The following is a 25,003-nucleotide window of genomic DNA, read 5'->3' on the forward strand; positions in this document are numbered from 1 at the left end:
GTTGACATTAACTTCAAAGAGTTACTCTCTTTTCCATCTAGGTAATTGGAAAAATAATTATCCTTTTACAGCTACAATGTGGGTTTCCAGCTCATAATACTAGAATCTGATTTATTATAAAATCACATTCATGATCTTCAGAGAATTTCAAATGAAGAGGCTAATCTAAGATTGTTAGATAAATAAGGGCATCCCTCTCTTGATTGGCTCCAGGCATTATTTGTGTCTGTACCTGCCTAGTTAGAAATTAATTCTTTGTTATACTTTATTATAACAGCCTACAATCATGGTTACAGAAAATATCAAGAGACTGTCACCAAATACAACCTCACACAGAGTTCTGGTTTGGCTTTCTGACAAGATATCCCATTTTTCTGTTATTGGAAAAGCTGATGGATATGGAGGCTTTATATATTCTGATGCCCACCAGAGTGAGCTGTATAGGGATGCTCCCCTAAACTATAGCCTCCCTATTCCATTTAGGAAATCCTGGACAAAGATAAATGTCCCATGCACAGGGTGTGCAGTGAGTCCWGTTCCTTGTTCAAAATGAGTTTACACCGTCCATCTTCACATCAAGCTTAATGCTTATGTAGCTCAAAGTTGGCCCAAATGTCCTGACTGCACTGGATTTGTTGTGCCTGGGCTGATTAGCTGCTTAGTGATCTAGGAGATTCACTCCATGTTCGTTGTTCAGGGTACTCTTTTCTTGTGAAGAAATCTTTTTTGTTGCAAGTCGACTGATAAAATACCAAACCATCAGCCCTCTTTCTACTTAATGTTTCTAGAAAAAATATCAAGCACTTGTTAAGGACCAAGTTTTAGATTCTCTTTATATATCAGTTGTGCTAACTTTGATAAATGCTTTAAATAGATGAATGCTTTATCAATTTGGCTATAACAAGTTAGCTGGTATAAAGTATTTTTGAGGCACCAGGCTTTAAGTAAGTAATCTGTGTGTAATTAAGATACTTTATGAGAACTCTATGAGAATGAAAACTGCCAATTGCTTTTATTCCCTTATATTTACTGCACATAATGGCATCAAAACACCTGTAATTAATAGAAAAATCCAGTATCCTCTTCAGAAATGGAATTTTCTCTCACCAAAGGGAAGTCAGATTTCCCAGTTGGTGAACAGTCARTGTTCATAACACACAAAAAAGGAAAATAGTTCTATGGTGTGCCAGGGAATGCCTGAAATAGAAACTAATTTATTTACAGTCACTTCCCTCTACTTGTTCTCTAGTAATTTTATTTTCTTCTAGGGACTGGCTTCTCACAAAGAATGTCTCATGATAGTAAGAGAGATGCAAGAGGAAAAATGTAATGCCTCTTGCTTGGCAGAAGTTGCAGAATATTGTTTATAATAAAAACTGAATGAATGCCATATGAATACCTATGCTTTACTCTAATCGTTCTTTCTTTTTATCTCTCACTTTTCGGTTCATGAAAATACTTTCCTCAGGCTCAGGTAAGCATTTMTAAAATAGAGAGATAGCCTTAACATTTGCTTCTTCATTGCATTGTCTGTCCTTCGTAACGTATCTTATAGAAATGTATGGAACACTATATAAGTTACTATACAAAGTGATATTTCAAATCTATATTTGAACCAAGCCTGATAATAATAGCAATGTGCAAAATATATTAGGATGATTTTAAGTATCCACAATTAAAAATATTTTAATGTAAATGAAGCAGTATATGTTAGTATCATTTACCGTGAACTCCTCTGTCTTTAGAAATAACAAAAACCCTATGACTAATAACAGGAGGATGGAATAGTTGAGAGGAGATTTGAAGTACAAAATGTACTTTGGGGGCCACATTTCCAAAAAGTATATCAGACCCTTAGCCCAGATTGAAGATTTTACATGTCAGTCACGGTGGTGTTATCAGTAGAAATGGTATAGCAAAGGCTTAGTGATCGAGAAAAAAGGGATTCTCTCAAGAGATGTCCTAGCTTTTCATATATTTTTTTTTTTATTCCTGTAGTTTTGCAGCAGGTATTTTGCCTGTATTATTGCTACAAACTCTTCATCAACAACTTCTATAGACAGCCAGTTATCATAGGTTACTCTTACCAAACAGAGCAGTAGCAATACTTTTGTTGTATTGTATCAGCATGGTCACTSTTGCCTGTTCATCTTACTTGTGTGCAATAAAACTGACACCCACTGTGGTTTCCAGGTGTATGAGGTAGTGCCTTGCCACAGTGACTGCAGTCAGTACATATGGGTTACTGAGCCCTGGAGCATCTGCAAAGTGACCAATGTGGACTTAAAGGAGAACTGTGGAGAAGGTGTTCAGACCAGGAAAGTCAGGTAAACAGCACTGCTTCTCCCCAAGTTTAGAGAAGAAGCTTCACTTTGAATCATGTTGATATTTAATTCTATGTAATTCTATCTCATGTGTAGSATAAATCTGTCCACGGTCTATTGGACTAGAACTTAGGCCAGAATAAATGTGTATAGCTTCAGTAAATGTAGTATAGATCTACCCATTGGTTAAGGATCTAGACCTTGATTTCTTTTTAATAAACAAATGTGTATTATATTTTTATACTAAAACAAATACTGTAACATGTTTTTACATTTTTTCTGAAAGACAAAATGGCCCTCTTTCTGTATGAAATTATGACCTAAAGACAAAAACCAACCAAAAAACAAAAAAAACAGAATATTCTAAGTACATATACATTCAAGTAGCTCTTGTTGAAGGAAAGGCAAAAGTGAATGAAATGAAATGAAATAGGAGGGACCAGACATCTTCTGTTGTTTATTGAACCTGTTCCAAGCATCTTGTATGCTCATCCACTCAAAGTTCTAATCAAAGGCTAATTAAATTTAGTCTCACATGATGTGATGCACAGCAGGAAGAGCAGTTGAATGTGTATTAATTTCTGGGGTTTGACTACAAAGCAACACACATTTTAAGATTATAAATTTAAATAATACAAAAATGTAATTTGAATTTATTTTGAAGGTCCCAGGAGCAGTAAAGAGAACTTTTAGCCTTTTAAATGGACACATTTTTGCCAAGTACTTAGGAACAGTTGCACTTTATGAGATTTTGTTCAAAATTTCACTGTTTCTTTAGGATAAATACTTGCCTCAAGAAGATTGACCAATGTTAGAAAAATCTATGTCCAACTCTTCTCACAGAATGACAACTAAATAGATTCCTATTAAAAATTATTAAAAAAAAATCTTTCAATATAAAGTATCAGAATTAATCATTACTKACATGGGAAAAAATAGACTTTAGCACTACCGGAAATACTGTGACTGATCTTTTGATCCAGGACTGATCTTTTTCAGCTCTATAAGACTGAGCATGCTYATGTTCTAATCTTGACTGGGCCTCCAGATTATTATATCAATGTAATRTAATGATAATGTAATATAATGATAATTAAAAAGCATCTGTGTGAATTAGGGCTTTAGCATAGAAAAGGCCTAATATGTCCAGATTTAAATTATCGGTTGAATTACACAGATCACATGTTCAAGCTATAGAGGACTCATTTACGCAGGCTTGCTGGTGGGTTAGTGTCAAGTAGATCACTTGCCTGGAAGCTCCCAGGAAATCAGCAGTAGGCAATGTCTGAACTCTGCATTCCAGCTGTATTTCTTTCTATGGCTGTCCTCTGTAAAATAGGGGCTACTTCTGGTTTATCAGCTTTTCTTGGTTAATCTGTATCAATACTTACTGCTGCCACTGCAATTAGTTGAGAGTTGTTACATGCTGACAAAACATTTAAAATGGATCAGAATACTATAGAACACAGATATTGTACAAAATCCACGATAAATGCAGTTTATGTACAGTCCTTTTTTTCCAGGTGCATGTTAAACACTGTGGATGGTCCTTCTGACACTGTAGAGGACTATCTGTGTGATCCCGAAGAGATGCCGCTTGGTGCTAGAAAATGCACATTACCGTGTCCTGAAGACTGTGTCATGTCTGAATGGGGAACGTGGTCTCGATGTTCTTTGGTAAGGAGTGTATTTCAATGTAACATTTACAGTTTTAGGTAGATATCTTATTTATTTAGTTAGTTAGTATATATTTATATGAATTACTGTGGAGAGGTGCTGAGTAAGCAGTGGACACACATGTCAGCCTTTGGATTTACTGTCATCTTTATATTCATTGATAGCTGGTTGTAAATAAAGTGTGCCAGTATTTTCATAGAATAAAATTATTTTGGGAAGTGCTTCCCACTGGGTAGCTTCTGAGTGGCCTAATATGTCAGTGTCTGATGTTTCAGACTAACCGTGGGCCTTTCTATAGCAGTGTAGTYACCATACTAAAAATGATAATAGCTTCTAAAGCTTACAAAAGACTGCAGATACAGACTAAGCATATAAGGAGAATTCTGTGTCTGCACACAGAGAGAAATATCAAAAAAAAATAGGAAAGAAAATTGAAAAGCATTTTTCAGATTTAAGCATGAAAAATATTTTCAGGACCTCTAAGCTCTAAGTTCTCAGGCTGTGGTGCACTATAGTATGTCTTTTGAGAAGTGTGCATATGAACAGCCAATTCATGGGTGTAATAATTTCAAAGCACTATTACTACAGTATGAACTAGTTAGATGGTATCATGATATTTTCCCATTTTCTCATTTGAGTAATGAGAGAGTATTTCATCTTGGGTGTTACAAAGGTGAAGCAACCGACTAAATTCTTTGTGAATAAACAAGGACAGCTTCTCTTAGACAACACGGTGCCATTATTTTGTATTTGCATTCTGTGAAGAGGTTACGTAAAAGACTTGTTGCAGTACTGCATGAAAAGGCATCAGTGTCCTAAAGGACCAAAGCTAACTGTTTCTCCTTTCCATTTCAAGCCTTGCAATGGAAGCAACGTCCGTGAAAGGTCAGCAGAGCTTTTGAGAGAACCTGATGAAGGCAAATCTTGTCCTGCTGCCATCGACTCAGAGCCCTGCACCTTGAACAAAAACTGCTACCACTATGATTACAATGTGACAGGTATTTTGGGATTTTTCAGTCCAGTAACTGCCTGGGAAAATACATTTATAGGAATGCTGCTGCTTCTGACATTTAGTAGAGCAGATGCATAAAAGAATGAGTTTCAGTTGGCCTATGCCTAACATAGATGGCAAAAAATTCTTACTCTGCTGTTTTTTTCCAGGTGAGAAGTTTATGTATATATATGTATTGGGTGGGAGAGATAGAAGGATTATAACATAGTTCCATTTGTTTTAATTCTTTCTGTTCTTATGCGGTGAGCTGTGTGCTTTGTACCTAAATCTGATTCAGGCTTTCTGATTCAGAGAAAATGTTATTGGAGACTTTGCAAATTCGGTTTAGTGTGCCTGTTGTAATTCCAGGAAATTTATTTCTGTGATCTTTTTTTTATTTGCTCAAAATGCATGCAGATAAAACCAAATATGTACTTCTCAGGAAGGCATCATATTACTGACAGTGACATTGCAATATCTATGGCTATTTCCATAAAACATTTAACAGATGGATTCCACAAGCCTGTGCATGAGTTAAAGTTGCTTATGAGGATTATTTTAGGCTATCAGAATTAATGTGAGATTGGATCATTAAGATTGTTAGATAAAATGCCTGCCACCCTAATGGTTTCCTTGTTTCAGACTGGAGCACATGTCAGCTCAGTGACAGGGCTGTCTGTGGTAACGGTATCAAAACACGGATGCTGGATTGTGTTCGCAGTGATGGCAAGTCAGTTGACCTGAAGTACTGTGAAGAGGTGAGTGGGGACCTGTGTACAAGAGCTTTTCTAAAGGTGCTAATTTATGCTGAGCAACTAACCTATCCTGTGTGTAACTCATCCTCACCAGATGTTTCTCAACATTATTCAGGGGTTGTTAAGTACCTCTGAAATGAGTTGTATCATCATCAGGGATTTTTTTTTCATACAATTTCCTTTGGTAACTATTAAGTGTTTCCATGAAGGAATACTAATTATTATGTCCTGAAGGAAATGACTTAGAAACAATAATTAATAAAGTAGAATAAAGATAGTAAATCTTAATCAGAATACTAATCATACTTCTAATTTGATACAATTTCTGTGTAGAGCTTTGGACAGCTGCCAGTATCAATCATTTGCTCAATGTGCTAGAAAATATTTGTCACATGCTATTCTGCAGCTGGGCTGAATGCTGACTTCTTGTCTCCAGCTGTGCTTTGTACAGAAATGTGTGAGAAATGTGCAGTAAGAATGATATATTAAYGAAACAGAAACATATATGGAGAAGAAAGCATTGTCCTTCAGCAGATAGGACACCTTTAATTTTAATGGCCATTTTGTAAATGTTCGATTAACTGTTCAAACGTGATAGCAGTATTCTTCTGGCACTTTGTGGGTCCGTCTTAGTGTTTTAAATTGCATGGAGATGGTAATGTGAAGGAAAAAGGAAAAAAAAACCAGTATTCTCAATTTGTAGCATTTAAATATAAAAATATATGAAAAATAAAAATATTTTAAAAATAGCAATTCTACCCCCATTTCTGACAGGGAGTAACTGAACTTACTTCACCACCATCCCACTACTGCTGGGTCTCTTAAGATCAAAAACTTATTGTCACTGAAAAACAGTGCTTGGGGCACTCCACAGCAGCTTTGTCCCTTAGAAAAGTCTAAGYGACCTTCCTTGGTAGTAGGTGCTCTTCAGGATGCACCTACGGAGAAGAGAGACTTGTCAGAAGCAGAGTGAGTTACGAAACCGTCGCTTACCTTGGACAGTTGAAAATCTACTTATGTCTCTCCAACTCCCTCCAGCATCCTAGATTTCTGAATCTGAAAGTTTTTAGCAATGCTAGAGCCTTTTCCTTATGTTGGCCGGCCTTTTTTTTTTTTGCCACGACTCTCCTTCACACACACCTGTTAGAATTATAATCAAATGTAATCATTTGCCAATCTCTGTCTCAGGGAAAACTCAAGAAGCCAGCAAGCTTCTCTGAGTTAATAGTTTAATGCATTAAAAAGAAAAAAAAAAAAAAGAATGGCTCTCAGGTTACATGTAAGAGACTTCAGTATTGATTCCATACCAAGACACGATAAATAAATATATATGTTGGAATTAATATTTCAACAGAAAGAAGATGCTTCATGATTTTGTAAGAGGAAATATATTTCTTCTACCATAAAGCCATGAAAGGGAATTTCTTATTATTTACTAGTGAATTTGTTTAACATTTAGAACAAATGAAACCTCACTGCAGAAAACCTCTAGAACTTTTTCTTGTTCTTAAGAAAAAAAGATGATTAACCAGAGAGCTAATTAGGGATAATAAACAGGAATTTCCTAAACTACTACCAGCCAAMAGACATTGGTGCAGCAGGATTCTGGCTTTATCAGTCTTATTTACCCTWCTGATTCGCTAGGCTGTACACTGTGCTGGAGAAAGCTCTGATCTGCTCCTCAGTCTTACTGGTCTGGACTTCTTGATAAATAAAGTATGTGTAAGCAGTAGTGCAGCAAGGTCAAAGGCTGATCCAATAACTGTGAGGAGTCAAATCTGTTAACCTGATTAGCAAGAAAGCCAAGCTGCTCAGATCTTCCCAGCCCCTTCATTCTAAAGATGTGAAAGTGAACTCTGACTGCAGGTCATGAGAGGACAGTATACAAGACGCTATCCAAATGCATGTATCTGCGATGCCCTTCTCATTAATCTAATCAGAGGTGGTCTGTGAGGTATTTCATTGTGTTTCTGTATTGCAAGGCCAATGTATCTCCACTGTCCTGGGATTAATTGGGATTAAATAAGGTTCAAAGATATGTGTGTATGGTTTGAGTGGTTGATAAGAGAAAGATGAATTCATCTTGTGATGTGTGAACTAATGGAATTTCCAGTATCCAATATCCGAAGAGCTTGTATAAAGTGTATCAATTTAGTGCAAGTGTTGTTTAATTAAGATGTGGATACAGTTACAGCCTTATGATGGGTGTTGTTAGATGTGAATAAGAGGATAGCTAAACCTTCCCAGATTCCTTAAAAAATTAAGGCCCTCAGTTGCTATTCTTTAATTTCTACACAGTATATTGTTTAAGAAACTATCAAAAATGATAGGTGATAGAACACACTGTCTCTTGACTATCAATCTCTCCAGGTATATGCATACTTAAGTTTCCTCAGAGCTGCTGTGTTGTAGTGGTTGCTTTGCTGCTGTGTTCCGTATGATCCATATGATCTTGTGCTCACTTCAGTCAATCGGCTAAAGGAGCTGGCCATCATCCTGATTACTGCCTGGATAAATCAGTTCCTAGAGCTTACTTCCAAGCCTAGTTATGTTAAAATAGTTCCCTTCAAACTCTCAAGACACGGTAATACTGGATTACTTGGGCTCTAACTCTGTAGAATTAGCACGCCATAAGAATTCTGCTGGAATTTTCCTGGAATATTTGAAAATCAAATCATCTAAAGCAAGCTTGTCCTTGTCATATGCATATTTATAGGCTTGTTTTCATTCACTTACCTTTAATTACATATCAGAAACCATCAGTTTTCTGTTTTAGATCAGATTACATGATTAACCTGCAGTAGAGGTTAATCTTTAGTACCTAACATCCGTATAAGCATGTACAGATACTTTTTGTGGATACCACATCCCAGAGTTTACAGAGAAAGCTAGTCTGTCAGTCTGCTGTGCAGCTGCATCCAACCAGGAGTACAGTACAAGACTTCACTAGGGTTTAATCCTTTGTCAACTGAAGAAAGGAGATGCATGAGAAGAGAATATAGGATTAATGTGAAATGAGAACATTTGCAAAATTGCAAAATGTTCTTCTAACCCCTTTCAGAAGCACTTCAGCATCTAAGACTTGCAAAAGGCAGATCTCTGGGGGTAATTTGATCTTCATTTTTTCCCTCTTCACTTTTAATACTGCTCTTGGGCTTTTCCTTCTCTAGCTGTAAAAGTCCAACTGAGAAGCCAGACATGGAGGAAAAAAGAGCCTCAAAACAGCAGTCATGTATCTGTAATGGCAAGGACTCAATTCAGCCGCCTTTCAAGCCGGTATTCAGAAATATTTGCTGTAAATACTCTCTAAAAAGCTTGCTGTTTAGCTTCCCGATTATCCAAATTCTAGATTTCTCAAACATGTCACGTGTCCCCTGCATGACACAGCTTGGTTATGCTATGCAGCAGAGAAAAGCAAAATACTCATTCTCTGATGTATAAAGCGGAACAGAGGTCGAAAACCCCATTTGTCTCAATAACTGCTACTGCAAATGAAAATTTAAGCCTTGGTGAGTCTATCAGGGTGAGACATTTCCAGCACTTGCAATAGTTTATTTATAGAGGACATGTTAATGTTGTTCCTAATTATTGCTCCATGCTTGCATTTAGGAGGAAATAGTGTTTTTATTTCCCTTTTAAAGTCTTAACTGCTGGYTTTATATCATTAACCTTTGGAGTCATTACAATTAATAGATTGGAAATGTCTAGTTTGCTTCTGAATTAGCGTTCAGCAAATCTCTCCAGCATTGTTTTTTATTTAACATTGGGGGTTTATATACTTACAGATATTTGCAGCCTGCAGGAATTCTTCAAAGCCTCATGGGATCAAGGCCCACTGTAGGCAGACAATGAAGAGGACAATCTTTTATATTTGGAAGCTGTTCATATTGGCAGAATTAATTTTCTTTCATATTTGATATCATATATTCTATAAGGCACCTATCTTTTCAATTCATTTTGAGGCTGTGCAGACTGCATGGATCATTATTGCCATGCTAGTATTTGGATTATCACTTTTATTCCCTTGCATTCATTTGGAAGGGGCAGAATCTCTCTTGTCTTCCCTAGCTGGGTGGGGAATATCTGGAGCAGCCACTGTCCTCCCTGCAAGAGTTTCCTTCCCTTTTTACAATTCTTCCATCTGCTCTTTTCCCAGTCTCCAGCTGTTTTCATCTCTGACCCAGTTAGACATGCATGGTTCCTGTGTGTCTACCAGCCACCAAATTTCTCTTCCATTCACCTGCCCAGTCTCTCTGAAACTCATCTAAGCTTTTATCACCTACAGCATTAGATGCCCAAACTGACTACCATGATCTGCTCTCTCCTTTTGTCCGGGGGTAATATTAATTTCAGAATTAAATTTTTTAGTCTAAGGAATGTCCTTGAACTAAAGTTCAGCTGTTATAACAGATGATACTATAGTAATTGTTTATTCTTATTTTCAAAAAACTGTATAGATACCTCTTAAATTGCCTAGTCCTTTACCAGTGCGTAAAGTAAGATTACAGACTGGAAGCCTTCCATTTTCAAGCTCTGATTTAGAAAATAGTTGACAAAAATGCTGACATCTAAGTACGTACTTAAAAATCAGCATATGCATTAGGACTGTCTTGAAATGACATTTTAAATGTCTTGGTTGTTTTCTTTTTTACTTAGTCAAGACCAAGTGTTTAGTTCATTTAAAGCTTTAGTAATCTTAGATTCCACATGCACAGGCTACACTGGTGACACAGCCTGGAGATGATGTGCTGAGCATGGCCTATTTTCTTGCAGCTCGGCTTGGAGAAGACGTGGCAGATGAACACATCGTGCGTAGTGGAATGCCCTGTGAACTGTCAGCTCTCTGACTGGTCCCCTTGGTCTGCGTGCTCGCAGACATGTGGCCTTACAGGTCAGTATATGTTCCCAGCATAATTCAAACTCTGAGCTTTTTTTTTTTTTTTTTTTTTTTCATGGAAAAGAATAATATATGGTTTTGCAGAACTAGAAAACATGGTTGGTTATGAAGAATGATGAATAAATAAATCATCCTTACTTATGGCACTAATATGCCTCAGCAAGGCTACCCTCACTTAAGAGGATGAGAACTTGGTCCAGAATTATCYCTGACTCAAATCTCAAGTATGAGATCTGATGAGTCCAAAATAAACACTTATTTATTTCTCAGAGGAGAGCATATCCCTCATAAATTTAATTAAAAGTGAGATTAGAACACTGAACCTTTAGAATAGCACAGTTAAACCCGCCAGCAACTGTAGTCCTCGAACGTGAAAGAAGATGTGGGAGACGAGGTTCTGTTCACTGCAATTGCATTAATTTATATTTTTCCAAAATTTACTTTTAATCCAAGAGTTTAAAATTAAATCTATATCAAAGGCACACTCTAGCTATGGAGCAACTCTTGCTGTTTATCCGTACTGAAACAGCATATTGATTTCTCAGAGTAACGACTTGCAGTGACTATCGTGCCAAGCAATTAAGATATACAGACTTCCAAAGGATAAAGGTAGAAGCCTTCATGTGAACCCTATATGTTCTATATGGGATATGTCAGTATAGCTATTTGATGGTTAGCCGTGTATGGAATCCCCAGTCAGCTATTGGACTTACAGTAAAATGATGTACTCTTCATATATATAAAAACATCACTGCCTGCTGTATTTTGTTCTCTGATTATATTTTATGATTTCAAAATGGTGCWATATAACTGGGAAAGACTGCACAGGGAGAGAATTGTCCCTTCTCTGGGAAACAGCTGAGCATCCACAGGGAGAAAAGCATCCAGACTGCAGGGTGAGCTAAGAGTAGTGGGAAAGTGAGAGAGAGCTTAGCCAGAAAAATCCACTAGCAGTGGAAAGGGTGCTTCCAGGGTAAGGCAGGCTGGAAGAAAATAATCTTCATGGTGGTAGGGGACATAGTTTGCTGTAATCCTGCTGGTGTAGTCTCAAGCCACATCTGGAAGCACTAGTGTGTCTAGGGTAGAAAAAGTGGGCAGAGAGGGACAGGTTAATAACTGAATTTTAAAAAGAAGGTTTTCTAAATTTTATAAACCTAGTATTTCTCATTTAACTTCTTTAAGTTTTTTCTACTTAATGCATTAATTGCATTAGTCTTTATCCTGATAAAACCTGACTTTTTTGAGTTTTTAAACATCTGATGGTGTTCCTTGTGGAGTGCATTAAATGGAAACGTCTAGGCAAAAATGACTGAAAACTTTGGCCATTTCATGGTCATCATGGTTATCAACAAGAGCTATGATTATTATTATTATTATTATTATTATTATTATTATTATTATTATTATTATTATTATTATTATCTGATAACAGTCAATAATTTAGTACCACAATGGCTAATACTCTAATTATGTTTTAGTTCTTTACATTACCTTTCAAAAGCTGACTTCTACTTCAAGGATATTCACAATAATCCTTATAGAGTTCCTTCTTAGCAAGGGAGAAAAATGGATGAGTAGAATTAATGAAGACTTCTAATATGTTGCCACATTTTCATTTTTATCAGCTTCTGTTCGTATACATAACCAGAACTATTGACCAGATATTTTTATGACTAAGAACTCTTATTCCYGTGCTTTTTTCAAAATCTAAAGGTGGATTGCTGTGAGAAAAGACAGTGCTTTCAAAGTGACAGAATTTACTTGCAAAAGTGAAAAATATATTTTAAATAATAATTTGTAATAGCTTTCAAATTTTCAGTGATTTTAATGAATGCTAGTAAGCTTATATATCAGTTGCCCTTTTCCTAATAAACAGGCAGTTGGGAGAGCTAATAGATTTAATTGTTATTTTGTGGTAAATGATAGCAACCTAATAAACTTAGAGGTTCTCTTTCCAGTACTTTTCAAAAAAGAAAAAATTTTCCTTGACTAGTAGAGTTCCTATGACATCTCAACTAAAGCAGCTCTGAAACCAGGAGTTTGAAAAGAAGATTAATGTTGGAAAAAACTATTTTATTTTGATTTTATTTTAGTAAAATATCCTCCACGCCTTGCCTTTAACAAGGAGGACAGAGAGAGAGGGAAAGATGCAAGCTGCTGCTGTTGTTGTTGCTGCTGGTATCAGACAATCATATGATTGCATGTTAACTCTGGGAAAGACAAAGCATATTGTCCTTTTTTAACATAAAACTCCAGTCAGAATCTCCATAGAGGTCACAAATATATCAGCTCAGCAGGAGTGTTTCATTCAGAAGGGGTATTTTGCCCCAGGCTTCTGAACTAGGAAATCACTATTTATGTTTTCTGTTATGGGAGTAGTTTAAAATCCTAGTCAGACATTCTCCTGTACTTCTTGCAGTACAAACAAATGATAGAGTATGATGTGCCTGACTCAGAAAATGTAAAATCTATGTAACAGACGAGCCAACAGATCTGCTTTGCAATTTAGTTTGTCAATGTGAAATTATATTATTCAAGCACAAATGCTTTCGTCAAAATAGAACCATCCTGAGGAATAAATCACTCTATCCACTTTGCTTTTACTTATATTGCTATCTTTCATTTACAGGAAAAATGATCAGAAGAAGAACCATAAATCAGCCATTCCAGGGTGATGGGAGGCCTTGTCCTTCTCAGATGGAGCAGTTCAAACCCTGTCCAGTAAAACCTTGTTATCGCTGGCAATATGGCCAATGGTCTGAATGCAAAGTAGAGGTAAAAGCCATAGGGGACTTTGAAGTTACTGTGTATCTAGGCATGTTTATGATATACCCAGATACCTGCTTCACACTAGTGTAGTTAATTTTCTTCCATATGTCTCATGCAAAAACTGAATAAATGTTTATTTTCAGAATTCATATTTGTCAGTAGATAAAACAGTTTCCAAGAGGTATCAAAGAATTTGCTTTGGTACCTTAACAAATATCTCTGCTAATAAATTGAAATCCCATGGTGAAAGGTTTTCTGTGGAATAGGTTGACATCCTTGTACTGAAGAAAACAGCCTCATACAAGAAAAGATCTTCACTTCAGACACTGCCATGGTTATAATTTAGAGGATAAGCCTAGTTCTGTATTTGAAGACAAAGCAGTAGCAGCCAGCAAAATTTGTTTTGGACAATCTAACTCTGATTTAGCTTTTCAAGACACTAACACATAGTATGTAAGTCCATTTCATTATTTAGTGCCTAAGAAATCATGGAAGAGGCAGTCAGGAAAGACTGTCATTTTATTCTGTCCAGCATCCATATATCTCCTCTTTCCCCAGGATGCTCAGTGTGGAGAGGGGACACGAATGAGGAACATTTCCTGTGTGGTTTTTGATGGATCCATTGAAGATGTTGGCAAAGTAGTAGATGAGGAATTCTGTGGTGAAGTAGAGCCTATTATAGATGGCAATAAGAAGATGGTACTTGAGGAAACGTGCACCCTCCCATGTCCAGGTAACAAAGCTATTCAAATATTGTTGCATTTCAACATGGTTTGGGTATTGTTGCCATTATCAGTGCATAAGGCAAATCACAGGCAATGAAATCTTTCTCACATGCTTTCTTGGACTATTCTATCAACAAATGACCTGCACAGTTACTTTCCAGTAGGAGCTTCATGACAGTGAATCATTTTGGAAAAACTATACGGAAGTCTCAGCTACATATTATAGCTATTAAGAATTTTTTTCTCTCAAAATATTTCAAAATAAAACTTACATTTAATTCTACAAGAAATGGTGCTTGCTAAATACTTATTTTAAGCTTGGAGCACATAACAGGTTTATGAGTAATGTTAACAGGGACTTGATGCGTTTTACAGGAGGCTAAAGAAACCAAGCTAGGGAGCCTTGTTGTTTGTTGGAAGGTGCTATTCCAAATTCAACTTGTATCTTGAGTTTTGAGAACATTTCTGTGTTTCTAGCACCTTAACTCATGAGGCATGACATATGTCATCATTGTCCTTGTAGACCAAATCCAAAGGAGCTGTTGTAGATGATCAGTCCCATGATCCCAATACTAAGAGAGATTGTGAACTAGTAACAGCTGCTTAATTTTCAGTAACCCCCTGCTGTTCATTTTAAACATTCCTTTGTAGAATTTGTTCTCTATTAGTGCTGTTCAGCAGAGTCATTGCCAATATATTTTCAGAAGTAATGATTTACTCCTTTACTTCTTAAATAATGCAGCTGTCATCCTATAGCAACATTGTGTTTTATTCTTTTGGAACTGTTGTCCTTCTCAGAATCTTTTTTTCCAATTCATTTCAAATTGGATTGAAGGTAACAGTGCCTCAACAGATAGAAAATAACTGAAAACAGAGATGCTTTTATCACTTTTTTTATTTAGAAATGTCATGGAAACTTTAATTTAGATTACATACAGGTGTGGCCCTTCAGTACTTCCATTGCATACTCATGACATATTTTTACTTATTAAATGAAAGTTAGAAAACTAAAAAAGCTCATAATTATGTTTTCTTTAAGTCAGATTTTAAAAATATACCTTCTTATGGCTTGATTTTACCATTTTGCTGAGCAGCAACCTGCACTTGAACAATCTCACATTTGGCCAGTAAGGATAACTGCCCTGTGGGGATGTGCTAATGATACACTCCAGCTAATGTTTCCCAAAATCACTACTTGCTTTCCCATTATGTATACATCAGTTCTTCAATTATTCATTTCTTCACATGCTTTCCTAATGTTGGCAAATAGAATTCCTTCATTAATCAGACATCTGGTCAACACAGCACTGATTATATCTGTCATCAGTATAATGCAAGGTAGCATGAATTTTTAATAGTTCTTTCACTGAAATAATGAGAACTAAGAGGTTTATTTATGAGTCAATGTACAGTCTAGTACCATTTTATACAGCCATTTTAACAAAAYGGTCTCTTTATGTTGTGCTTCAAATCTTTAAATGTTCTTTAGCCAATCATGCTAATTAATGTCATTAGTATAATTTTTGTTTTTCAGTTTTACACTATAATATTCTACAGATTCCTAGCACAGTAACCAGAGCAGGCAATTTAAATGCCTTTCCATTTCCCTTTCCTTTTCATGTTATGACAGCAGCTTCCTTTCAAAATAAACTTTCAGTAGATTTAAAAATATTCTATTTCATGACATCTTTGTCAGGAAAAGCAACAATTCTTTTTTTTTTTTTTTTAAGGTGGTTTTTTTTTTGATTTTCCTTAGAGCAAACGAGAATCATCAAGATCAGACATAAACTAAGTCATATAATTTACAGAAGAAAAATGTAAAGTGCAGTGTGGCTCAGAAGTTCAAAATGAGAGTATTTACAAGGGAATGCTACATGGCTTTAGAATAAACAGGCTTTTAGGACATCATTTAAAGTATTTTCTGCTCTGCATGTATTCTGCATATATAGATAGTTATAGAAAATGTTGTCTTCTGTYAAGAATAAATGAAGTTTAAAAAGAGAAGTGAAAGGAACTAAAGAATAAAAAWTAATAAACAGGATTTGAACCATACTTTTGTAAGATACTGTCATTCTGGAAACACACCATATTTGGTGATCTGTTATTTTATTATAAAATTATTACTTGACAGGGGACTGTTACTTGAGGGAGTGGTCGGAATGGAGCCTWTGCCAGTTAACGTGTGTTAATGGTGAGGACCTTGGCTTTGGAGGGATACAAGTCCGATCTCGGGCAGTCATCATTCAAGATTTAGAGAATCAACACCTCTGTCCGGAACAGGCTTTGGAAACACGACCATGTGATGGTAAGCACCAAAGAGCAYATCATGTAAGAGTGATGTAATAAAATACAGAACAACAGAAGTATGGTTTCTTTCCTGTTTAGAATATCAAAATTGGAGAGAAAAGCATTTGATAGACATAGGAATACCCTTTCTTTTTCGAAACAGATTTTTTTTTGAAACACAAGAATTTTGAAAATATTATAAAATATTAACCTTTGTATTTTAGGGTTTTAGTTGCAATTCTTAGGGAATTGTTATCTTTAATGATGAAATTCCATTTTAGAATTTGGGGAAACAGTATTTGTCTTACCTCTCTATAACTCTACTTAAAAAAAAAATCTTTCAAATCGGAATGTATAACCACATTTGAATTTCCCTCTTCCACACTTGAATTTCTTCTTCCCTTTGAACTGCTATTAATCACATGACAGCAGCATTGAAAAGTCTCAGTCATACTTACTAGTGAACAGAGCGTCAAATGGAAAAGACATTCCTGGTCCACACATTTTTTGTCTATTCCAATTGTGCTACACAAATGTGAAAAAAAAATTATATTTACAAATGAGGGAAGGGTCAGATAGATTGCGTGATTTATCCCAGAGGGTGAGTGGCACACAGCATAACAGAGCTGTGTATTGAGGTCAAGTGCTGGGATCACCAGACCGGTTCATTATAYGCTCGATCAGTGACTGAAGAAACCTAACTCCTGATTGACTCTTGCAAAGCAGATGGGCCATGGCCATTAAAAGGCTGTTGGAAACATCTGTTTTTTCCTGTTATCTGCCCTGGGCTTACCCCATATGCAGTGTGTTCAGAACAAGATAATTAGTGTCTGGGAGATATATAATCTATTCTGTTTGGCCAGAAAGCACAGGAGACCTTGCAGGGCCTTCATGTGTGCAGTCCACCTTCTTCAGCTGCTGGGTGAAGGACACAGCCCGTTTGGCCTTAAACAACGGTTCCCTTTTCTTAACTAGAATTATTGCTACTACCAGGGGGTGCAGCTGATAGCTGAAGCCTAACATCTTGTCACCAAATCAATGTTTCTCTCCAGACGGCCAGTGTTACGAGTACAAGTGGATGGCTAGCGCATGGAAGGGGTCTTCTCGAAAGGTGTGGTGCCAAAGGTCAGATGGCTTAAATGTCACAGGTACTTAACTACTTTTTTTATATACACACAGAAACTTACAAAACAAATGGAAAACATCTTTTYTTCCAACAAATGGAAAGATGCAAAAACCTTACATGGACATCAGGAACACTTCTCATAATGTTAATTTAATGTGGAGTTGTCATTTATTATCATGTTATTGCGTACTAAACAAAGGTTTTTCAGAATTAGGTAGAATTCTGTAATGCTACAGTAAACAGAAAATATTATATTCTATATCAGACTTGCAATGTTGTGCATTTTGTATTTTTCTGTAGTCATCTATGCACTTCAGGATTTAAGATTTCAGATTTCAAGCCCTACAAWAACAAGACCATTTTATTTATTCAAGTGTTTGTGGTTTTTTTCTGTGTATTTTTCACTGCCTTCACAGAGCCAGAGATGTCATGGCTGATAATATCACGCATATGATATCAGAGAAAGTATAAAATATCATATTTTAACAAACATATTACTATAGATGGCTTCATTTAAATCAATGAGATAAACCTATACCAAAATACCTGAGTGGTCCAAGGTTTTCAGTTTTTGGACGTAATTAATTTTAGTGCAGCTTCCTCAATACAGTCACTGGTCAGTGGCAGAAATGGGACTCTAATTCATGGACTACTTGTATGGTACTTTTTAATGTCTGAATTCAGCACTACTGTATATTGAGACTACTAAAAAAACTACTGTCTAGTGAGATAGTATTATTTTTACAAGATTTTTTTTAAAATAATGTCTGTCAGGCAAAGTCTGTTTTGTAAGTAAGTGTCACTTTGTACTGTAAAAAATGTTAAAATCTATCATCTTCATATGGAATGCAACAGGGAGTGTCTAGGCACTTTGATTGTCTTCTGCCTAACTAAAATGATTGTGTAGTAAGTAAAAATATAAATAAGAACCCTCACTGAGAATAATACATTGTATTAACATATTATATTATATTAATAATRCATTATACATCATATAYATTATACATAATTATATTAATAATACAGYAGAGGTGTAGGCCTTCAAAATAATAAGATGTTAAAAAGTAAAATTTATTCATAAGTCACAGTCATATATTAAAAAAGAATAATTATTGTGATATCACTGAATACAGCCACTTGAAAAAATTCCAGGGAAGAGAATTGCGTAACTTTGTGTTGCTGACAGATTTTTCGTGATATGGTTCTATATATCTACCTGGATATGTAGAATTCCTTCTCTGATATAATAAGTTCCATTATTTTAGATGTTTTAAAGCCCCATAATTATTTTCTGACTTCAAGATTTGTTTTTTTTTCCAAATTGATTTAATATAAATGATAATCTAGCCTTTATAAAACACAGAGGTAAATGAAACATTGGACAACAAAACTATGCATAGTTACCAAAGAAATATCAAATCAGACTAGTAGAAACTGTCCAATTTAAATAAGGAAAAGCAGCAGATATAGTGTATTTGGAATATCAGAGAAATATCTGATGCATTGTCCTTTGTATTAGTATTGATCAGTCATTGCAAAATAGGAAACAAGCTATCAGAAAGCAAGATAGTAACAAACCAAAACTGAGAAGAGAATGGTAAATTACTTACTTTGAGGACTTATTCCTTTAAATAAATGCTTTTATCACAAAAAGTGTAAGTCGTTACTAATTTRTAAATAGATGATTTGAGAACTTAAATATTTTTCTGCATTGAATTATAAATGAGAGGGAAAACTCCAGAAAATAAAAGTGCCAGACTCCATCCAATGTGAAATTACTTTTTTTTTCCATTCTCTTGATTGTTTTCAAACAAAGCACTTCAATCTAATTTTGTTGAAACTTCTCTGCATGAAGTGCAGTGAACCAGATTGCAAGCTCAGTGTTGAGGTGTTTTGAAAGTTTTGCTTATAAAAGTCAATATTTAAGAGTTCATAGTGAATAGATACAAGCACATGATGGACTGACTTACATATTTTGACCTAAAATCAAACCATATTATCATATTTCTTTGCTTCCTTAATACTGCAGGCCTGGCAGCTGGGAAGTAATATATTTTTATTAAGACATGATCAAGGTTTTATTACAAGTGCTGTTGTATTTTAAAGCCTTTAATTTAAAAAAAAAAAAATCTTTTGCATAATATCATTGTGCTGAATAGTTGTTTTTTGCTTGAAGGTGTTGTTTCCCATGGGCGATGAAGCAGCTCTTTCCTTCTGCAGCTCTCTGGATGACTGATATTTTATTACATAGATGCTCACAGGCATGTGATTTGTATGCCAGGATGTACAATTTTATTTTGTGGGGGTGGGGAAAACTTACGGCAACCAACAGGGTTTTCTTTGTTCTTCATCAGCCATCCTGTTAACACTTTTGTTTAGCATAATAGCTGAAATAACTACATCTAACTGCATCTGCTACGGTTGTGACCAATGCCACCTATCGGGATTTCATCATCATATCACATCAGCATAAGAATTCAATTAATCTGACAGATGCAAGATGAGCTGGCCTATAGCAGTATACATTGAGACTAGGCGATGCATATTTCTCTTCTGTAAGAAGGAAATCCAGGCACCTTCACAGTGATTCTAAATTTATTTAGTATTCTGGCTGAAATTATAGTGAAAGCCTGATTGTGTGCATTGGTCCATAACAATAACTCTGCATTGTACATAAAGCTGTAGGAATGAGAACAAGAACTGTATGAAAAAAAAAAAAAAAAAAAAAAAAGAAGAGGACTGAGAGTGACTGTTCTAGTATAACAGCATTCAGCATGTGTTTTACTGGGAGAGCTTCCTTTCCTTCTAGAAAACCTTCTGTATACTAGCATGAAGTGTAGCTTTATAGGAGGAAAAAAATGGTCAAAAATGAATAAAAATGCAGCAAAAAGTGTAGCAGAAAACAAGCACCAGTTCATGAACTGAATGATTAGTGTGTCTTCAGTTTAGCAAACAAAAATCTAGGACAAAAATCCCCTTTCCTTTGTAGCCGCAGCTTTAACATGAGTCACAAGGAGGGTCCTATAAAATAAAAATCTGTTCTCTCAAGCACTACCAAATATTTAAGCTATTTCTTGAGCAAATCACAGAAGAAAAAAAGCAGAAAAACAAGAGGTTTACTTGCCAAATACTAGTTCACTAAATTACACCTAAATATACATACAGTATGCTTACTCTACCTATGAGAAAATACCTGAGACCCCTTTCCACTTACCTTGGAATAAAAGTAGCTCTCTTAAGTTCATAACAGCAATAAAATAGTAACCTGTGACATACTATAGTAAGTAATGAAATCAATATTACCATGTCAAAATATAATTTTCTGTCCTACAGGGGGCTGTTTAGTGATGAGCCAACCAGATGCTGACAGGTCATGTAACCCACCGTGCAGTCAAGCCCACGCTTACTGTAGCGAGGTATGTGCTACTGTGCTGGAGCAGAAAACACCCCCAGGCATTCCTCCCACACATCTCCCACAGAACTATTCCTCAGAATTGTACTAGTTGTTAAAATCAACCTCAAACCCTTTTCTGCCTTTCCATGAAATTTTGAATCATCAGTGTTGATTCAGTAAGATACTTCATAAAAATATACGAAGAGCTGTAGTCTCCAGGCTAGCACTCACAAAGAGAGTCTTCTCTTCTAGTCATTCATTTTATCATTCATAGCTCATGGAAAACTGCTTTTCTGCTACACAGTGTCAAACACTTGTTCCCTACAGACTAGGACGTGCAGTTGCGAAGATGGATACACGGAAGTCATGTCCTCCAATGGCACACTCRACCAGTGCACGCTCATCCCAGTGGTGGTGATCCCCACCATGGAGGACAAAAAGGGAGATGTGAAAACCAGTCGAGCTGTGAACCCCACTCAGCCTTCCAGTAACCAGTCAGGACGAGGAAGGACCTGGTTTCTGCAGCCTTTTGGGCCAGGTGAAGTCATACAATGAGCGCTTCTTAGTGCTAAGTATTGCTGCAGGGGCTGCCATTCACTTTTTTTTTTTTTTTAATGCCAAGGAAGAAAAGCAAAATCCTTAACTGTTCACTTAAGAAGACAGACATCTGCCCTSATTAAAACAAAGGAAGAGGCATAAGTAAACACCTACCCTTCTCTCCTACTCCATCAGTATATTTAATGAAATCTTGTATTACAGAAGATTTCCTTTTATTCACTGATATTTGTTAAAATTCACAGAAGCTGTTTGACTTGTAACCGCGGAAGGGAGTTGACTGCAAAGGTGCAAGCCAGGGCACTAGATTATGCTATCTCAACCAATAATACACTCAAAAGAGTAAAAMGGTAGCATTGAAATGTGTGAGGGATGCTTAAAATTTGCACGCATGATACAAATTACAAGGAAACAGTTGATGTAGACACCCTAATGCTCTTCTGCCATACCCATATTTAAATTAATTCAGCTTAGACAGGAGCTAAATATAATCATGATATTCAGTATAGGCATGCTCTGAGTTACTCRCTTGGGCTGACTGACCATGTCCTGTAGAGCTGAGCAAGCATTTTTGTGCAGGAGTGGTAAGACTTATAGGTAAGACATGAGATTAAAGACTAATGATTTCCATTCCAGGATTGGGTAGCCATTGGAAAAATTCTTCCTTACCCTACTATGGTTATTCCATTCCTTAGAGATTCTAAATCCAGGTTTACAATCATTATTTCACTACCTTAAATAATACTACAGTTTTGGAAAGGAAGATACTTAAACCAGATGCCCTCCAAATGTCTAAAGTAATACCCAGAAAGCTGCATTTGAAAGGTTTATTTCCTTGTATATTTAGAAAACTGAGTTAGGCAGAGGGTATTTGGAGTATGTCAGTTAGGTGCCTGAAGATGACTGGTATGTGTTAACATAGTTCCSTACTTTCACATAAAAAAGATCCAGACACAAAGTAATGCCAGACCTTTTTCCAAGGAGAGAAGCAAACAAATAAGAAAAGAGAAGAAAACAAAACAAAACACAGACAAACAAAAAACATAACTTTTCCCTGTGTAAATAAGTCAAAGAGGAAAGAAAATAACCTGGTTAGCGGTAATGAAGTCTGAATTGCCCTCATTCAGATATTTGTAATGTCAGGTCAAATCAGCTGCTTCTATCCATCTTTAAATGGATCTGTTGTTTCAGTGCTAGGAGTTTTGTTTCATTAGGTGAGTTGATGTAAGGAAGCTAAAATAATTTTATATTAATTGGCCAGGTTGTCCATGTGACTGCAAGACTTGTTGGAGAACAGAAAGCCTGATCTTTACTGTGCCATGCTAGAGAATTCACCATATTCATGGTGAATATGAACAAAATCAGCCCAACTAATTTGCTTTATTATCACGTTACAGAAGCATCAGCTGCATTGTACCTCCTTGTTTCTACAGAGCTAGTGCGAAGCAACAAGCATCGAAGTGCAAAAATTTAGCTGTTTGCCTGGCATGAGATTGAAAATAACATATGATACTGTAAGAAACTAGGAAATGACTTCATTAAGTAGCAGCTTTGTCCTTTTTAGATGAAGTATTTTTTTCATTAGTTTTTCATTGACAATGAAGTGTTAAATGTCTAGCTAATCTGTTGAAAAAGAATATTTTCAATTATCAATTTAGAAATATTCAAATAAGTCAAATAAAAAGAGCATGAGTTAAATAACATGCATTGGTCTCAGGTTATGAAATGCTTATTTAGAGGTTCGCAACCAAAAAAAAAGTCACATCAGCTCTTCCCTCAATTTTCCTGGAATTAGAGAATGCATCTAGAATCAAGGCAAATAGAAGAGTGGAATATATACCTCAGACCAGAGAGACCCTGTGCCAAAAAAAAAAAAAAAAAAAAAGAAGAGGAAAAAACAAAACAGGAAAAATGAAAAATATAATAGTTATCTAAAAACAAAAAAAAATTGCAACAAACATGAGATGAATAGGCAGGTTGATGTGTCAGAGCTGAAACCGAAACGCTGGCTGCATTTTGTGGGGAGCAGCGTTGCTGTCTTGCTGCCTCTCTGCTCCCTTGGGATTATTGGGACTTTGGCTAGAGAGCCAGACACACGTGCAGAGAAAATAAAACCCAAGGGAGAGCAGCTTCTTTCTTGGCAGGGCTCCTCAGGAAGCCTGGAGAGTGTGCAAAGCRGAAGTTACTGCACTTCTTTAGTAGTATCTACTCTGTCGGTGAAGATATTTATTTGGGATCTTAGAAGTATTTCTATACTATTTTAGAACTAATAATTCAACCAGACTAACTCAAGCACTACTGACTAACATTCATTCCTTTTAGATGGGAGGCTGAAGACCTGGGTTTATGGTGTAGCTGCTGGTGCATTTGTTTTACTCATCTTTATTGTTTCTATGATCTATCTAGCCTGGTGAGTTCTTTAATTATTTACAAATGAGCAGTCACACCTAGACAGTAATGCAACCATTTACATACGCAGCACTAGAAACTGCAGGCAGCTCTTCTATGATCTGCAGTGTTCAAATTTCCACATCCTGTTGCCAAAGCCTGGCATAGTGGCTGAAAGCTTCTTACAAATATGGTCTMTCTTAGTGTATGGATTATTTTTGCTCAATCTATGTCGGTTAATGACTGCATCCCATGCTAATTTCATTGCAGCTGCATCACCATATGGAGAGGAAGGGAAAGAGAGAAATTTAGTGGCAAGGCAAGTTGGATTTGTTATGGGAAGGGGTACAGAGGTACCCAAAGAATAAAAGGCTCGAAGCTTTCTCATGTTTTTCATACATGAAATGTTGTTTTGTTGAAAATCACCTTGCATTAGAAAGCAATAATATTTTTGCAAGAGCACAGCAATTTTCATGATATTCTTACTCAAGTTTTTTGGATCCAATTTGGAATTTTTGATCCAAATGACTGGTCAGATCCTACCTATCCTGAACAAGGATCCTTAATGATCAGGCTATACTGCATTATAAGCAGTATAAGCATCTGTGGCAAAGAGGTTTTTTTGTCTTCTTTGAGGAAGGGTGAGAATGCATAGGCCTGATTTAAAGAAATATTGATATTATACACTAAAAGGAGACAAGCACTACTAAAGAGTATATATTCTGTCTAAAGTTAAAAAAAAAGTGCAAACTGAGTGCCAAAAGTGCAAAATGTGTGAAATGGATTGGAAATACTGCTGAACTAGAGTCATTCAAAAACTGGTTTCAATTTATTTGATTACACTGCCTAAAATTAACCTTAGTCTTTTTGGCAAGTAGAATGAGACAGACTAATGGAAAAGATACTACCCAAGATGAAATGTTCATAGGGAGACCCGTGACTTGTCAAGAGACATTAAAACCTAAATTACATAAATAAAAAAATTAACTCTTAGTCATTTCGATATACCACATTCCACTGGAGGTTCTGCTTTTTTTGCTTGTGTTTGTTATTGTTCTTTTTTGTTTTTTTTTTTCTGCAATGAGTGATCTAGCAGGATTAGCCATCTCCTGCCAA

At 36.0% G+C, this 25,003-nt stretch overlaps 1 protein-coding gene across 1 annotated transcript in view; it reads left to right on the forward strand.

The window, feature by feature from the left end:
* The window catches only part of THSD7A (thrombospondin type 1 domain containing 7A), a 199,692-nt gene that overhangs the window by 171,188 nt on the left and 3,501 nt on the right, over positions 1–25,003 (forward strand). Inside the window, exons 18-30 of the mRNA XM_026036254.1 lie at positions 1,469–1,474; positions 2,194–2,327; positions 3,848–4,001; positions 4,858–4,999; positions 5,635–5,750; positions 10,521–10,638; positions 13,274–13,419; positions 13,972–14,146; positions 16,270–16,443; positions 17,477–17,572; positions 20,884–20,966; positions 21,272–21,482; positions 23,822–23,909. Of these exons, the coding sequence (XP_025892039.1) occupies positions 1,469–1,474; positions 2,194–2,327; positions 3,848–4,001; positions 4,858–4,999; positions 5,635–5,750; positions 10,521–10,638; positions 13,274–13,419; positions 13,972–14,146; positions 16,270–16,443; positions 17,477–17,572; positions 20,884–20,966; positions 21,272–21,482; positions 23,822–23,909 (1,643 nt within the window). The remainder of the gene's footprint in view (positions 1–1,468; positions 1,475–2,193; positions 2,328–3,847; positions 4,002–4,857; positions 5,000–5,634; positions 5,751–10,520; positions 10,639–13,273; positions 13,420–13,971; positions 14,147–16,269; positions 16,444–17,476; positions 17,573–20,883; positions 20,967–21,271; positions 21,483–23,821; positions 23,910–25,003) is intronic.

The sequence above is a fragment of the Nothoprocta perdicaria genome, unplaced genomic scaffold (genome assembly GCF_003342845.1).
Source record: "Nothoprocta perdicaria isolate Ctin4 unplaced genomic scaffold, notPer1 scaffold_173, whole genome shotgun sequence".
In the NCBI taxonomy this organism is placed as follows: Eukaryota; Metazoa; Chordata; class Aves; order Tinamiformes; family Tinamidae; genus Nothoprocta; species Nothoprocta perdicaria.